This window comes from Sphaerodactylus townsendi, linkage group LG02 (assembly GCF_021028975.2).
Source record: "Sphaerodactylus townsendi isolate TG3544 linkage group LG02, MPM_Stown_v2.3, whole genome shotgun sequence".
Classification (NCBI taxonomy): domain Eukaryota; kingdom Metazoa; phylum Chordata; class Lepidosauria; order Squamata; family Sphaerodactylidae; genus Sphaerodactylus; species Sphaerodactylus townsendi.
Window position 1 is genome coordinate 56,635,835 of NC_059426.1, and position 17,558 is coordinate 56,653,392.

Here is a 17,558-nt window from a genome sequence, read left to right on the forward strand (position 1 = left end):
ATGATTGTATACCTTTGAAGAATAAAACAAGATAAAAATTGCTTCTTTTCTCATGGTCAACAAGAAGCCATTCCATTATGATAGGTATAAAGCTGTCTTTGGCTGAATAATTATAAATTTCAGTGTAGCTTCACCCTAAGCCTCCAATAACCATTCCCCTTAGCAAAAAGGTATCTTATTTAAACAGGGGGGAAGGGCAAGGAGATTGTAAGCCCCTTTCAGTCTCCTGCAGGAGAGAAAAGGGGGATATAAATCCAAACTCTTCTTCTTCTTCTTCTTAAACACTTATATATCTTTTTTAAAAAAAAACCTTATCACCATATAGGGTCAAGATTTCATGCGCCTTCACCAAGGAAGCAGATAAATCAGTTTACTTGCTCCCAGCTCTCCAATTAAGTTCTTGTCAATCTTAAATGTACATATGTCCATTAATTTTGTATTCTCTGGGTCAAAAAGTTTGTAATCCACTCAGTATGTTGGACAAGTCCTGTCCAAACCAATAAAGCAATGACTCCAGTCTAAAAACACAAAGCCAATCCTAAATAAGGAATCAATTAAAATGTTTTTAGGACCAGCTTTCTAAGCCATCCACTCAGTAACGATAAGCTTCACAACTGTGCAAGTTCAGATCACGGAGGATCAAAGTTACTCCGATTCAGAAGACAAAATAGATTTTAAATGAAGTATCTCACTCCAAGGGCTTACTGATCATCATATTTCAGAGTCGAGAAGAGTTCCACATTTCACATTCAAAAGAGTCAATAAATAAAATAAATCAGCCTGCTTATTGTTGGTCATCCATCTTAAATGCTTTATTAAAGTCTGTGAGTGTTGTTCAGACACCAGGTAAGTACTACAAAGAAAACAGAAAAAGCTTCTTCATTTAGTTAACAAAAATGTTTTTTTCCTTTTGAATTCTTTCAGTACTCCAAAAGTTTTGCAGCAGATCCAAATATTTTAAACAGCAAATTCTTTTAAAAACTTAAAACAGAACAAAACAAAAGCAGAAAACTTAAAAGAGAAAATTAAAAAAGGAGAGGGAAGGTGAAGAGGCAGTTTCTTCTGCTGAAATGGCACACTTGCAGTCACTGATCCTGAATTTTATCAGAGCGACTGGGTCAAAATAAACCCAAACTAGCCCACCTGTTGAATCAAAGGTTCTCAAAAAAAAAATCAGGAGGCCAGAGTTAGACCCAGTCTACTCTTTAGCTGGCAATTCGCCCCTTTCAGTGAGTGCAGCCTGGAGCTAACCAAAGCTCAGATTGACTGAGACGCCATTTCTTCTGGAAGACTAATGTAATTTTCTAAACCTCATAAACACCTATAATGTGTTTTTGTTTGCCTTGGCTGAAAAAAAAATCTGCTCTAAGTTTATCCACCCCCCCACCCCACCGCAGTGACTTGGGGAGTTGGAAAATAATCACATATAGTGTTGATAATCTTTACCACAAAGGCTGGGGAAATTCCTAGAACATCACCAGGTAGTGATATAAGATCCTCCATGATCTCTAGGGCCCCTTCCACACACGCAAAATAATGTGTTTTCAAACCACTTTCACAACTGTTTGCAAGTGGATTTTGCTATTCCGCACAGCTTTAAAGAGCACTGAAAGCAGTTTGAAAGTGCATTATTCGGCATGTGCGGAATGAGCCTAGGATTTTCCCTATAGAGGATTTGACAACAGATTCCCTGACCATCCACCTTTCCCAGACACCACCCCACAAATCTCTGGTAAAGGACAGGCAAGCCTACCTTAGACTTAACAGCTTTTAGTACAATCACAACATTTAGGCAACAGCTTTCAATACAATCACAACATTCTGTAGCACTGAAACTACCATTTCTACAATGTTGAGTATAAAGGATTGAACATACCAGGAGGAAACTGTATATGCAGCTGTACTGTTGTCATTGTCCAGAATGTTTTGATCTGGTCCTTTCCAGATGATGGTTGGTTTTGGCCGTCCACACACCTTACACTGTAATATAACTGTGTCACCAAGCAAACATGTGATGTCCACTAAGGGCACAAGAAACTCTGGAGCAACTGAAGGAAAGGTAACACACAGAAATACACAACATTAACCAAGGACATCAAATTGATATTGCAGTTGTTAAACCTAAGAAACCTCTTCCTACAGTTTGATCTTGCAAGGGGAAAATTAAAAATATGAACTTTTTCCCAATTTGTGAAGGAATTTTCCAAACAGTAGGAAAAGAAGACCCAGACCTTTGGTTGTTGCATCCTCTGGACTGTTGTTGGCACTGAAAATAATGCTGTAACAAATGTGGACATCATGGATCAACCACATGGATTTTTACCATCTGCCAATGCTGCTTCATGCTGTTCCCTGAGCAAGACTGTATCCAAGTGGTAAGTCCAATTCTCAAAAATTCTGGACATTTAAAATAAGATCTTAGGAGCATATTTAATCATGGTTAATAGGAATGTTCCAATATATTTTTATCAGTTTTTCATGAGAGTCATTTTCAACAGCCCCTGCCAGTGGTAAATGACCATGAAGTTGCTGTTGAATTTGGACAGTGCCGTTATATTGCTTGTTAGCAACACCTGGCTAAAGTTTCCTTCAGCTATACCATTCTTCAAACTCCCATACCTGCTGCCACAGTGTGGGACAGCTCTTCCTAGTTATGAACAAAGCTTGTGTAAGTGATGATAGTATAGCTTATAGACCAAGTAGATGCATACTAGTTCTCAAAGAAATCACTATACAAGTAATCTACAACAAAAAATACACTCAAATAGATACAGGTTCAGCCCCTTATTAATTAATTAATTTATTTGTTTAAAATATCTCTTAGCCATCTTAGCCATGAAGCTCAAGAGGCTTACTAAATGTGTTGAAAACTGACCTCAATAAGAGTTTCTGATGAATTCTAGGGTAACCATTCGAGTCTTCATAATTGTGCATGCCAATATGTGAAATCAAAACTCATTTCTTTGAAAGTTGTGAATGTATTTTAGCAAGGCTCAGAACTGGTTTTATTCATAGTTTGTAAAGGTGATATTTAAAATTAATTTAAAATTATTTAAAGATAATGTATGGACAGTTTCAAGACTATTTGGCTAGAGCAAGATGTTTAAAATTGTGTACTTTGGGGAAAAAGTTTCCATACCAAGTTACCTGCCAAAGAACCCCTAGAAGTCTGCAATAAAATTTCTGTGTATGATATAGTATGCTGGAGGTATTCTCTTGGGTGCCTACATGGTTCACTGAATGGGTACTGTAGAATGGGCTCCTTGCCCAATCCAAATGGGCATTTTTAACCTCAAAACACTTAGCATTCTCCCGAAGCTGTGTGTTACAAGAAACTCCAAGTCTATTACAAATCAAACTTATCTAAAGGATAGGCAAATACAATTAATTCCAAAGAAGCTTTCACTTTAGTGAGCAAATGTAGTTGTGAAAAAGGTACCACATTGGCATTTTCCCTATGGCCAGTATTACCTGAGATAAGGAGGTGAACCATCCCAGTTCGGCCATGATTTTCGCATGGCTTCCGGGTCTAACTTGAGCCTGTCCCACAAGATTTCTCTTATCTCGCGCCATTCAAAAATGATAAAATTGGGGGTTCTTTTTAAAAAACTGTGCTGATCCCGCTCCCATGCAAACACCGCGGTAGACAGTAGCTGCAGCCAATCAAAATAGTGGAAAAACGGGACAGTTCGCATATGCACGGCAATGTCGGCAAGAATGAAAGTAAACTGGGGGCCATGCGTAATCACCTGGAGTTCTTCCTCCCAGCCTGAACGTGCTGACAGGCTGCCATGCAGAGGAAGAAACTGAGATAGAAACATCCCAGAATGTATCATCCCGGTTGTCACCTGGGATATTTTGGCCGTGGGGAAAACATCATTGTAATTTGATTGGTGAGGACTGAACATGTCACTCCTTTTTAAAATATCTATTGAGTTTGGGTACATACAATAGATTCCTTTGTGTATTTTCTTTTCTTTCCCTAAGAACATAATGGAAATAAGCTGGAATGCTTGTATCTATTTGGTCTTTTTGTTGACCCAATTTGATGCAATTGGTATTATTAGCTGAAAGGCGGCTTTTCCTTTTCTTCAAGATGTTCAGAATTTACATGTACAAGTCACATAATCTTCCTTTAAACTGTGTTTTTTGCACAGGAATTTCCATAATGATTCCAGTTCTTTAAAAAAAGGTACACAATAAAAGATTTCAATCAACAATTGGCAAGTTTTCTGAAGAAGAATATTTTTTTTGAAATGGATGTTTGCCAGTTATCCATCATATGTTTCATGTTCAAACCATGACACTTAGTAATTATACTGTCTGCACTGTGTCTTGCTTTAAAATTATGACGTGCTGTGTTGCATAGTTTCATTCTCTCTGGTACATTTTTGTACACATGTTTCTTTCCACTCACCTTCCTGAATGAAATTTGGGTTGATGATCTGGAACAACAAATGAATAGAAAGAGAGAAGCAGAAAATACTTGTTCATTAATAGAGGAATTTGTTTCAGCAAAATAATAACGTGAATAAAACAACAAAAGGCTGATGAGAAGCCAAAAGGTTCTAATATAGATTATTGTCAGCATGCAGATATACAACAGTCAGCCCATTGATTCCAGAGGGCCTGTCCAAGAGTAACTGTGTTGGGATTGCACTGTGCACCTCTCATTCAAGCAACTCCAGACCTCCTCAGACAAAACAGGTAGGACTAATAGAGACAAAAGATTAAACTATTTTGCCTGTCCTTCCCATTCAGCTGGGAGGATGCTGCTGGACTTAGTAAACTACCTGTGGTCTTGTTCTCATGGCCTAGCTTTAGATCCACTTCCCTACTTCACTGACCCGCAGATTGGCCCTCCAGTCATCAGTATGACTGCCAAGGAGTGGCACAGTCCATCCACTAGCTAGATTTCTGAGGTTAGATTGGACTTCCATGAAATAATATAAGAAATTAACCACATAGATCAGCATTCTCTCTCTAAGAGAATCCAAGAAGCTCAGTAGTAGGACATGTCTCCAGGAACATTGCTTCTGAATATGGAGTTTTCATTATTGGATAATCATATATACTAATAGTTAACTGTGGCCTGATCTGAGGATACCATCATCATCATCATCATCATCATCATCATCATCATCATCATCATCATCATCATCATCATCATCATCATCAATATATCTATTTCTCAAATGTGAGCAGATTTGAGGATATCTAAATCCAAGGATTGGGCCCACACTGAGAGAGATTTTCCCCCAAACTTGGGACACCCCTCCCCCCCCGATCTGCATAAAAATCTTGAAAGTTAACAAAATTATATTGAGGGGTTAAAGCCCCCCTCCAAACAATGCTATCTTCACACACCTGATTACTCACCTGAGCAGCCTACACAGCAGCTCCCAGGGGCTTTATCAGCTAGAGGGAGCCTTGCTGTGGATGCAGTGGCTTCTGGGGATCTTGCCATCAATGCAGCAGCTCCTGAGAACCCTGCCAGTTGCCAGGGGCCCTGTTGCTTATGGAGCAGCTACCAGGGACTCTGCTGATGATGAAAAGTCTCCCAGAGGTCCTGCTGCCAATGTGGCAGCTCTACAAAAGCCTGTGTGTCATAGTGGTTCAGAGTCAGGTCTGGGAAAACCAGATTTAAATCACCAGTCTGCCACTGAAGCTCACTAGGCAATGTTACATATTTTTAGCCTAAGTTACTTCACAGGGTCATAGTGTGGATAAAATGATATAAGCTGTTTTGGTTCTTAGTGTGCAGAAAGGTGGGTCATAAATTAAACAAGTAAATAATAAATACAGGCGAATATAATAGATATAAAGCAGGTTTGGGGATGGCTGAGAAGAGGAGAATAAGGCATGGAAAGGGGAAAGGATATGGGAGTTGCTAAGAAGAAGGAAAAGAGGAAATAATGTGAGGGGATGATTTATTTATTTATGCTATTTATAGTCCACCTTTCTTACTGGGACTCAAGATAGATTACACAGAGTGAGTCAACGTAATCAAACCGATGAGACATTCAATAAACAAAGAAACTAAATTTGTGTTGTAGATCCAACCAGAAGCCTAAAAAACAGAACTGAAGCAAAGCAAAAGTATCAACATGTCACAATAAATGATGCCAAATTACACAGTAGGAGTCAACCAATAGCAAGTACAAAACACAGTCCCCAATAATTAATCTTAAATCATTCAGTTTTGCATAGTTTGTGGAAAAACAGTAGACTGGGAATATTCCTCCAACCTCCTCAGGCAGACCATTCCACAAGATAGGGGCCACACCAGAGAAGGCATGTGTATGGACACTTGTTGACTTTGTCCATTTGCAGGTTGCACCTGCAGAGGGCCCTGTTGGATAACTGAACCTGTCGAGTTGGAGCACAGGAGGAGAGTCAGTCTCACAGTCCCAATGCCATGAAGGGCTTTGTATGTGATAGCCAATAATTCTAAATTGAGCCTAGTAACTGATGGGCAGCCAGTGAAGTGACTGTAAAATGGGAGTAATATTCATGCTCCATCCAGGTTCTGATAATATCTGAAGTGCGACATTCTGCTCCAACTGGAGTATCCAAATTAATTTGAGGGGAGACCAATGTACAGTGCATTACTGTAGCCCAGTCTCAGTGTCACCATGGCATGGATTTAGGGGGCCAGATCAGCCTTCTCAAGGTAAGGGACCATTTTTCAAACTAGGTTGAGCTGGAAGAAAGCTTTTTTTGCAACATCATTAATTTGTTTCTCCAGCAATAATGTTGAGTTCAGTATAACCCCGCAAGCTATTAACTGAGTCAGAAGGGTCATTTGAACCCCATCAAAAATAATGTCCTTGAAGACCTCCATCTTCCCAATCAGCATTATTTTTGCCTTTTCAGGGGTTACTGTCAATCTGTTAACTCTTAACCATTTAACCACAGCTGACAGACAGCAGTTTAGGGCCCCAATTATAGCTCCAAGAGATTTTGATCAAAATAAATAGTTATGTATCATCTGCTTTTTGATGACACCAACCTCAAAACTACAAATGACTTGGCCTAAGAACTTTACAAGAAAAGGTGAGGTGCCCTTCCTCAAGTCCTTAAGGGTTTTCTACCATGGAAGTGTACCTGACCCAGCAGCTGGCATTGCACAACTGAGCTACAGTTTCCCCAAGTAGAGGCTTCTGGTGGGGGGGATAGAGATGGGGAGAACTGAAGGTAAAGGGACAGGTAAAGGGACTTGCTGTACGCTGGCCTTCCCTTGCGCTTGATTCGGAAGTTAAAACTGGTCCAACATGCGGCAGCACGCCTGCTCACAGGAGGCGCCTTCAGAGAACACATCCAGCTTGTGCTGCGTCAGCTGCATTGGCTTCTGGTCAAATTCCAAATCATCTTCAAGGTGTGGGTTTTGACCTTTAAGGCTTTGCGCAGCCTGGGGCCCTCGTACCTTCGGGACCGCATCACCCCATATGTCTCAATTCGGCCTCTGCGTTCTGCAGAGGCCAATTTGCTGGTGGTCCCCGGCCCCTCTATGATGCGGCTGGCCTCCACGCGGGCCAGGACTTTTACGGCACTGGCCCCGGCCTGGTGGAACACCCTCCCTCCAGCTGTCCGGGCCCTGCGGGACCTGGGTGAGTTCCGCAGGGCCTGTAAGACCGTGTTGTTCCACCGGGCCTTTGGAGTGCCCAGCCGCTGATATGGTGCCCCCTCACTGCTCACTGCTCTGTGCCTTGGGGCAGTTACATCAGGGTCCCCTCATATTGAGGGGCCCCACCGTCCCCCCCCTCATGCGGGTAGGTTTTAAATTGGGGTCGGACGCCTCCTGTTTATTTATGTATTACGGTTACTCGCTGTTTTATGAGTTTTAAGCTATTTTATGGGATGGAGCCTATATATTTATATTTTGTATGATTGCTCCTGTCTGATATTTAGATAAATTGAAGAAATTATATAAATTGAATAAATAAATAAATAAATAAATAAATAAATAAATAAATAAATAAATAAATAAATAAAGGTAGGTTGGCAGTTGGATGAGAAAGAGAAGGAGAAAGGGGACAGGCTATGGGAATTTTCAGGGAAGGGAAACAACAGAATGAGATCTTCGTGGCAAGTCCTGTGGGTTCCTACTTGTATATTTCAACAGTGAAGTGTGGCCCCTTCTGAAGATACTTAAATTCAGTGAATGAAGTGAACATACAGAATGAGTCTTTCAATAAACCTGAAAAATTTCTCAAATCTGAAATCCAAAATGTAAATTAAAATGATGTGGTTAAAAAAAAACCCAAAATGATAAAAGGAGCAGCTGTAGCTTTAATAAACAGAGGGCTTCAGTGGCCTTCAGCAACTGTTGCTAGGCAACAGTTTGGCTAGCATTCCAGGCTTGGCATCTTATTGATTTTTTTCAGTAATAGGCAGGGGGAGGGGTTGTTTTGGCCTTTAAAGAAGGATTCATTGTGGCCAAGCGTAGCAGCAACTATCAGGCAACTTGATACCACCCAACCTGCTTGATACCAACTTGATACCATTGAATTGTTTGACTCACCTGGGCCTGGCTGGTTGCTGCTGTTTGATCAACAGCCACCCCATGGAAGCCAGTATGATATAGGGGTTAGAGTTTCAGACTGGGACTTAAATCCCCATTCTGCAGTGAAAACTAACTGGGTGATTGTGCACTAGTTAATATTTTCAGCCTAACTTACCTTACAGAATTCCTGTGAGGATAAAATGGAGGAGAGGTGAATGATGTAAGCTGTATTCTCCCCATTGTAGAGAAAAACAGAATATAAATGAAGTAAATAAATAATAGAGGCAGATAAAAGGTGGACTGCAGAGGGGATAAGGAGTGAAAAACTAGATAAAGTTGAAGATATGGGAGTTGCTCGGATGAGAAAGAGGAAATAATGCAGGGAAGGGATGCAGGACAGTGACCCCCACATGTCCTCACTGGTCCCCCCAACTTAGCTGGCACAATGCAACTGGGCCATAGTTTTCCTAGGGAGAGTCTGCCAGGGAAAGGAAGGAAAGCTGAAGACAGGCGGCAGATAAAGGTAGGTTGGCTTGTGGGTGGAAAGGAGAGAAGGAAGCCAGAAGAGCGAAGCTATGAGGGCTTTCAGGAAAGGGCAAAAGGAAATAGTGAAGGAGGAGAAAATGAGACGCCCCCTGCAGGTCTTTGTAAGTCCCCCACCTGTAGATTTTGATACCCTTGATTAAAGAGTTATATCCTTCTTAGAAGGCCCATTAATCTGATGACCTTCATTTCATTTTTTGGCCCTTTGCTGTATGAAAAAGCTGCCTTAATTTCTGCAGGCAACCTCCCGTTCTCCCACTTATAGGCTGCCTAATGAGGAGCTGCTGTCCATCATCAAAGGTAGAATATTAGGCTGGGTAGAGTTTCAGGACTGCATAGAAGGGCTTTTGTGGAATGGTAACAATGGCCAGAGCTTTCAAACAAAAACTAGTGCATTGGAATTGCAATGAATACATACAGTATTTACATTGAACTTTCATATTGCATGGACATTTCTATCATATCGTATGCAGGCATTCACTAAACTACTTATTAAACAGTTGTACCCTAATTTTATTACTATTATTGAGCTTTACTTTCTAGAATGACCTTATTGCATTTAAGAGAAAACACGTTTTTAGCAATAGCTAAATGTCTGCAGAATGCCTTTGATGTCAGTGCCTGAGAAAAAGTAATCTTCATGATTACATTTTTGTACTGTGATTGGTTCTACATTTAGCTGGGGTAAATGAGCTGCACAGGGTAGAATGCAATTTATTGCTATCTGCTTTACAGGTTCTGGAGGCTCCTACATTTATCAAGGTATCTCTTCTTTTTTTGCTTTAAATTTTTTCCCTCCATGGTGAAGAGTTACACCGCAAAGTCTTCCTGCAATGGAACCATTCCTGCTTAAAACTCATCTTAGTTAAGTACAGGTATCCCAGATCAAAAGACTGAATTATTTGTCTCAGAGGCGTAGCAAGGGGGGAAAGCACCTGGTCACTGGTGCATCCTCCGCCCCTCCATGCCCCAGAATGCCCCTGCCATGCCCCAGAACACCCTCACCACACCCCTCCACAGGGGCGCGCACCCCCCATTTTCCTTGGAGCTACGCCTCTGATGTGTCCATGACTAGAATTCTAGGTATCATTTAGCTGGGAGTATAGGAGGTGGGGAAGAATTCACCCTTTTTGATAGTTTTCTCTACTGAAAACTTTTATCTCATGTTAGGGGGAAAGATAATTATTATATAGGCACCTGTCTTTTTTCTTACTGGGGCTTAAGGCAGCTAGGCAGACATTTTCAATAGAGTAAACAACATGGGAGGGGAAGAGAATATCTCTTACTTTTTACTACATCTACTGTTTCACATCTGGAATTCCAGTCATAGAAATCCCAAGTCATGTAGAGTTTGACCCTGAGCTACTTTGGCTGTAGTGCCAATTACCAGGGAAAGCACCAGTCACAGGGGGAACATTAAGGTTCCAAATTTGAAGCTAAAGTAGATCTTGAACTATTTCATTTTTGAAATTGGAGGAATGGCTTTAGAAAGCAAATCTTTTCATACCAAGTACAAGCGACTCTGGTACAATCCCTATATAATACTGAAAAAAATCAGAGTGCGATATAAATTTGAATTTTGCATTAAAATTCAACCTTGTTATTTTAAAAGTTTTCTCCTAGTGAATTCCATTTTCGGTTTATTGGTGAAAGAATGGTCTTTTTAAATAGGAAGCAGCATTTTCTTCAGCAGTAGAGGGCAGCTTTGCGCTAAAATATGCAGATCCATTTTAAACTCCTCTGTAATTCAAAATCAGTCATCATACTATTATTTAAGGAGTATCCAGATGCTTTGATAATTCAGTTTTAAAGACATTGCTAATGGCACAATTTATTGTCAACAAGACATAAGACACTGACATTACAGAAAAAAATTCAAAATAAAAACTTGTGCAGTATTTAAAATTCTGAAATTTTAAATTTGGACCATGTTTTGTAACACTGGCGTTTTTTGAAATACTGCCCTTAGTAGCTTCAAGTACAAGAAGCAAAGTCAGATCAGTCCCACGTTGGTCAAGAGGATTTGAACAACAGATCTGCATGCTGATCACGGCAATCCCCTAGAAGTCTATTTAGATTTGTTCAGCTTAAAGAATGACACAACTGAACATAATAAACTTTCCCAGAATATATCTCATCACTTCCTTCTTTTCCATGGCTTCCTAACATGGTGATGTGAAATACTGAATAGTTTATTTGGGGCTGTCTTTTCCCAAGAGTGCCCAAAATAAGAGTGGAAGTTGCCATCCCTTGATGGGGTGCACAGAGGTGTAGCTACAATGGGGACATCCAGGGACAAATGTCCCGGGCGCCCACCATTGGGGGTGCAGAAAAACTTGGGCTCATTTCTTATTTTGGGGGGTATTTTTAGTGTTTTTACTTTGTCGGCCAGCAGGGGGTGCCGCTTTTAGGCTAGTCTAGTGGCACCACAATTTCAGGGTTTTTACAACAATTCTGGGAACAATTTATGACTGAAAAAATTAAATTTAAGTCAAGGGCAGGGGCTCGAGCTTGCCTTAGTGTTATGTTGAGTTCTAGGGCACAGTCTGAGAATAGGGCTATGGTCACATTTTGGTTTCGGGTTTTTATAACAATTTTGGGAACAATTTTTGACTGACTAAATTAAATTAAAATAATAAGTTAGGTTTAGGGTTAACGCAAGGGAAGGGGCTTGGGCTTGCCTTACTGTTACGTTGAGTTCTAGGGCGCAGCCTGAAAATAAGGCTATGGTCAGTTTTTGGTTTTGAGTTTTTAATACAATTTTGGGAACAATTTTTGACTGAATAAATTAAATAAAAATAATAAGTTAGGGTTAGGGTTAAATCAAGGGCATGTTCTGTAAGGCTCAGGCTTGCCTTAGTGTTATGTTGCGTTCTAGGGTGCAGCCCGAGGATAGGTCTATGGTCAGTTTCAGGTTTTTGGGTTTTAACTTAACCCTTACCCTTACCCTTGCCTAACCCCATCCCTAACTTTTTATTTTTATGTAATTTATTCAGTCATAAATTGTACCCAAAATTGTTACAAAAACCTGAAATCTAAAACTGACCATAGCCCTATTGTTGTATCGTGCCCCAGAATTCCACGTAACACTAAGGCAAGCATGAGCCCCTGCCCTTGCCTTAACCCTAACGCTAATTTATTATTTTTATTTAATTTTTTCAGTCATAAATTGTTCCCCAAATTGTAAGAAAAACGCGAAACCTAAAACTGACCATAGCTGTAATCTTGGACAGCGGGTTTACAGGCTGTGTGGCTGTGGTCTGGTAGATCTTGTTTGTAATGTTTCCCCTGCATCTGTGGCTGGCATCTTTAGAGGTGTACCAAAGAGAGAAGTCTGTTATAAGACAAGTCTGGACACAATGTATAACAGACTTCTCTCTGTGATACACCTCTGAAGATACCAGCCACAGATGCAGGTGAAACATTAGGAACAAGATCTACCAGACCATGGCCACGCAGCCCAGAAAGCCCACAACAATCAACATTGAAAATGATGCTGTTTGGGGGATGGGTGGGGAATCTATCCTGAAACAGCATCACTTTCAATGTTGTTTAAACTAGGGAGCCCAGAGTCTCCCTTTAAGGTGAATTTAAAAGGATAATCTGGGTTCTCTAGTTTAAACAACATTAATAGTGATACTGTTTCAGGGTGGATTTCCCCCCCTTCAAAAATAGCATAACTTTCAATGTTGTTTAAACTAGGGAGTCCTGGATGTGTTCTGATTTGTGTGTTGGGGCATTTCTATAATGTGATGGTAACTTTGAGATGACCTTGTGCAAAAAACGTTGTTTGGTTGTAGTGGGGGAGAGTGGCCGCCCATATGGGGTGGGGGGCGCAAAACTCAGATTTTGTCCTGGGCTCCATTTTGTCTAGCTACGCCTCTAGGTGGGCAGCTGGTGGCTGCTCTGTCCATCAAGAGCTTAGGCATGATCCTTGATGGTGAATCATGCTGCTCGCCTGGCTTTTTATCCAGGCAAAACTTTGCCAGGCAAAACTTTGCCAGGCAAAATTGACTTAGCCACAGTGATCCATGCCACAGTTACTGCTAGACTGGATTACTGTAACTTGATTTACACAGGGCTTTCCTTGGGTTTGCTCCAGAAACTACAGTTGGTCCAGAATGCATCAGCAAGGGTCCTTATGAGATCCTTGTGGAAGGAGCACATTACACCTGTGCTCCACCAGCTGCACTGGCACTGGTGAAGTACCAGATCAAGTTCAAGGTTTTGGTACTCACATACAAAGCCCTAACTGGTCTGGGGCCACCATACTTGCACGACTGTTTCCCCCACTATATCCCTCAATGGAACCTTTGAAATTTGCTTGTGGTCCCTGGCCTGAAGGAAATTTGGCTGACCTCAACCAAGGACAGGGCTTTTTTGAGTCCTGGCCGTGACCTGGTGGAACATTCCGTCAAATGAGACCAGGGCCTTGCAGGACCTGATGCAGATCTGCAGGACCTGCAAGACAGATCTGTTCCACCAGGCATGTGATCAAGGCAACTGTCTTACCATATTTAAGCCTCCTCTTCATTTTTTTAAACTTTACTTTGTTTTACTTTGTCTTCAGTTATCTTAACTTATTTCATCTTGTGGAAATTCTCTTGCTAGGTGGTACATTTTGGGTTGTTATTAGTTTTGATTAGACTAATGCTGTTTATCCGTGCCCAAACTCAATATTACTGTCAAATTGGCTGCCTTCTAATTAATTCAGTTAAATCTTGTCGTTGACTAATTATATTGGCTGTGTAGGGACTGTAGATGTTGAGAATTGTTCTAATCATTGTTAGGGATTTATATTGTGTGATGTTTGTGTTGTTAATCTGCCCTGAGTCCAGGAGTGTTGGGGGGGAGCACAGAAATTTAATAAATGGAATGAACTTGAAAGGAAAAGGTGGTAGTACTAACAGGCATTTTTCTTCCCTGTGTACATTGTCCTTGTAAATGGACAGGTATACAAACTAAATGAAAAGCAAGCTACCTTTGTCATCAAATTCTTTTCTGACGTGAAGTGGGGGAGACAAACTACATCATGATGACTGAAATGCCCTTATAGTCAAGGCTGTTCAAAGGCCAGATGGCATAGAAAGTTGGAGATCTGTGATTGGGTCTCCAGGTGTGTAATTTAGCCTTTACAACTATTGGTAATTATCTCTGGTAAAAGATACCTTTGCATTACAAGCAGAGTGCATGGAGGCAAAACACAGCAGAGCTTCCCCAGGCATGCACGTGTGTGCCAGCAACAAAGAAAACTCAGAGTCAGTTCGTAGTTTCTAACTAATAAGAGGAGTCTTTACTAGTGAACTCCTTTCTGGATAGAAAAGGTTCTCTATTCTAATCTAGCTAGCTAGCTCAGGGGTCTGCAACCTGCGGCTCTCCAGATGTTCATGGACTACAAATCCCATCAGCCCCTACCAGCATGGCCAATTAGCCATGCTGGCAGGGGCTGATGGAAATAGTAGTCCATGAACATCTGGAGAGCCGCAGGTTGCAGACCCCTGAGCTAGATGGTGAGAGATGCTGTCTGCATCTTTGCACACATGGTGCAAGATGGATGGTGTGTGTAACAATAACAACACAACAACCTTTATTAGGCATTCAAAATAGGCTCTTGTACAGGGGTCTGCAACTTGCGGCTCTCCAGATGTTCATGAACTACAATTCCCATCAGCCCCTGCCAGCATGGCCAATTGGCCATGCTGGCGAAGGCTGATAATTAACAGTTCAATAATATCTGAACCGCATTACAGATATAAATGTTACCAGACATTTATAAAGTACAAATCAAGAGTACATTCAAAATGCAGACAGAAAGATTGTATATAGCAGTATATATTATTTAGAAAGTTCTGTCACTTGTAAAATAAATTTTGCTACTTTTTCCAAGAGCACGACATCTGCATTGTTTAACAGAAGCTGCACAACAGAACTGCCAGCGTCTCTTTCAGATTTGTCCAGGGTTAGCCTGGGAGAGAAATGCCTAATGCCCACATATCTCGGACAGTCAAATATAATGTGAGCAAGAGTCTCCACTTGGTTTTACAGTGTGGACAAACCCGATCCTGGAGAGGGATGGATAAGTAACAACCCTTTGTAATGACCAATGGGAAAGTATTGGATCTGGCCCTTGTGATAATCCAGCTGTTTATTTATTTATTTATTATATTTATATACCGCCCTCCCCAAAGGCTCAGGGTGGTGTTGGGGTTCAGTTAATAATTCAAGATATTTGGCTATATGCCCCTGTTCCGGTATTATTCTGACAGAGTTTGGTGTGTGTAAGAAAGGTGGAGAGAGGAGGAGAAGCAGGAAGGAAGGAAGTTCGCTGAGAGTAGCAATCTACACATCAAAGGGATAGTATCAGAGTGGTAGAGAAAGGTGTTCAGAGTCTTGACCCCCTCTAGCTATCTGACTCACTGATAAGTCCTTCTCTGTCACTGAGGCAGGAAACAGTGTAAAGTCCTTCACTTCCAACAAAAACAGTCATGGAGAGAAGACAAATTTGGACTGCGGCTGAAATGCCAGTGAAGGGAAGCTTTAAATGACAGTTCTAGTCTAGGTTTTTATAATCTTGCATTCTATTTAGGGCTGCCCGTGAAGACAATCTGGAAACTAGAACTTGTTTAGAATACAGCAGGCTGACTACAGTCAGAGGATAGCTAATGAGTCTCAGCCGTGTCAAAACAGCTAATGCAGTTGATATTCTTCCGAAGAAAGGATACATAGGCCAAAACACACTGGGCTGCAGACAGAGGCGTAGCTGGGTTTTTCCCCCCCCCCCCCCCCGCCATGGCACCCCCACCCACTCCCACCACCCACCACCACCCATCACTTACTTTAGGAAACCAAGCAGGCTGGATGCCTGTTCTGGTGGGAACTACATTTCCCAGGGTATCCTGGGAAATATAGTTCCCACACAGGCAGGCCTGTTCTCAAATGTTCTTTCAATGTTGTTTAAACTAGGGAGCCCAGAGTCTCCCTTTAAGGTGGATTTGAAAGGAGAACCTGGGCTCTCTAATTTAAACAACATTAAAAGTGATGCTGTTTCAGGGTGGATTCCCCCCTTCAAAAAAAAAAGCATCACTTTCAAAGTTGTTTAAAATTGGGAGCCCTGGGTGTGTTCAGATTTGTGTGTTGGGGCATGTTCTATAATGTGATGGTGACTTTGAGATGACCTGGTGCAAAAAATGTTGTTTGGTCATGGTGGGGGGGGGGGGCAAAAATCAGATTTTGCCCCGGGCCTCCCTCCGATTATGCCATCTGGCCCTCAGATACATGGCACCAAAATCCTCTAGAATCCAAGGACTCTTTCTTGGCCTCCAATCCCTCAGATCCAGGAAATGTGGTATGGCAAGGAGGGCAAAAAATCTTGAAGAGAAGTAGTAAAGAGGAGCATTTTGTCCTCAAAGAAAAATGATAACCCCAGGGACTTTTCGGAACTGACATGAAAAGATATAGTGTTGCCTTGAATGCATCATGTTTGAATACAATATTCCCTGTTCCTTTCACTGCAGTTTTACCAATTCAAATACCATTCTCAAGCTGTTTTTAGTAATGAAATATTATTTATTTAGGATTTAGGTATGCTGACTTTCCAGACCAAAGAAGTTCATTTTTATTTTATTTTTATTTACCATGGCCCCTCCAGGATGGTGTTATAACAGCGGTGTTATAACACCATGCCCCCTCCAGGTAGTGATAACACTAGTGTTATAACACCACTGCCCCTCCAGGTTGTGAGAACATCAGTGTTATAACACCATGGCCCATCCAGGTAGTGAGAACACCAGTGTTATAGCACCATGGTCCCTCCAGGATGGTGTTATAACAGCAGTGTTATAACACCATGGCCCCTTCAGGATGGTGTTATAAGAACATAAGAACAAGCCAGCTGAATCAGACCAGAGTCCATCTAGTCCAGCTCTCTGCTACTTGCAGTGGCCCACCAGGTGTCTTTGGGAGCTCACATGCAGGATGTGAAAGCAATGGCCTTCTGCTGCTGCTGCTCCTGATCACCTGGTCTGTTAAGGCATTTGCATTCTCAGATCAAAGAGGATTCTCAGATCTTTCCTGGAGGGGCCATGGTATTATAATACTGGTGTTAGAACACCATCCTGGAGGGGCCATGGTGTTATAACATTGGTGTTATAACACCATCCTGGAGGGTCCCCTGCTACTATTCCAGGATTCAGGTTTTTCAGGGATTCTGGAATTGTTTGGTTTCCATTATGCCTCTTGATGGACTTTCTTGGAGGGGGCTGGAGTGGATGTTTTTCAACCAAATAACATCACAATTGCAGAGCATCTAGCAGGGGCGGAGTGAGGGGGAACTGTGCCTGGGGCACGCCTGTGCCCCATGCCCCTGCCACGCCCCATTGCCAGGCCAGGAGAAACATTGCCTGGGAAACCTCTTAGAGAGAAGAAACGTAGGACTGAGAGCTTTAAATGTTAATCTTGGATATCTTCAGAAATATGCAGTACCCAGCTATAACTATTTTTGAGAACTCCA

At 41.6% G+C, this 17,558-nt stretch overlaps 1 protein-coding gene across 3 annotated transcripts in view; it reads right to left on the bottom strand.

Annotated features, from left to right (window-relative positions):
- KALRN (kalirin RhoGEF kinase) overlaps positions 1–17,558 on the bottom strand; it is a 668,527-nt gene that overhangs the window by 19,463 nt on the left and 631,506 nt on the right. For all 3 annotated transcript variants that reach the window (XM_048485754.1, XM_048485753.1, XM_048485755.1), the window contains 2 exons: positions 4,418–4,445; positions 1,877–2,048 (listed from right to left, as the gene is read on the bottom strand). In XM_048485754.1, coding sequence (XP_048341711.1) covers positions 1,877–2,048; positions 4,418–4,445 — 200 coding nt within the window. The remainder of the gene's footprint in view (positions 1–1,876; positions 2,049–4,417; positions 4,446–17,558) is intronic.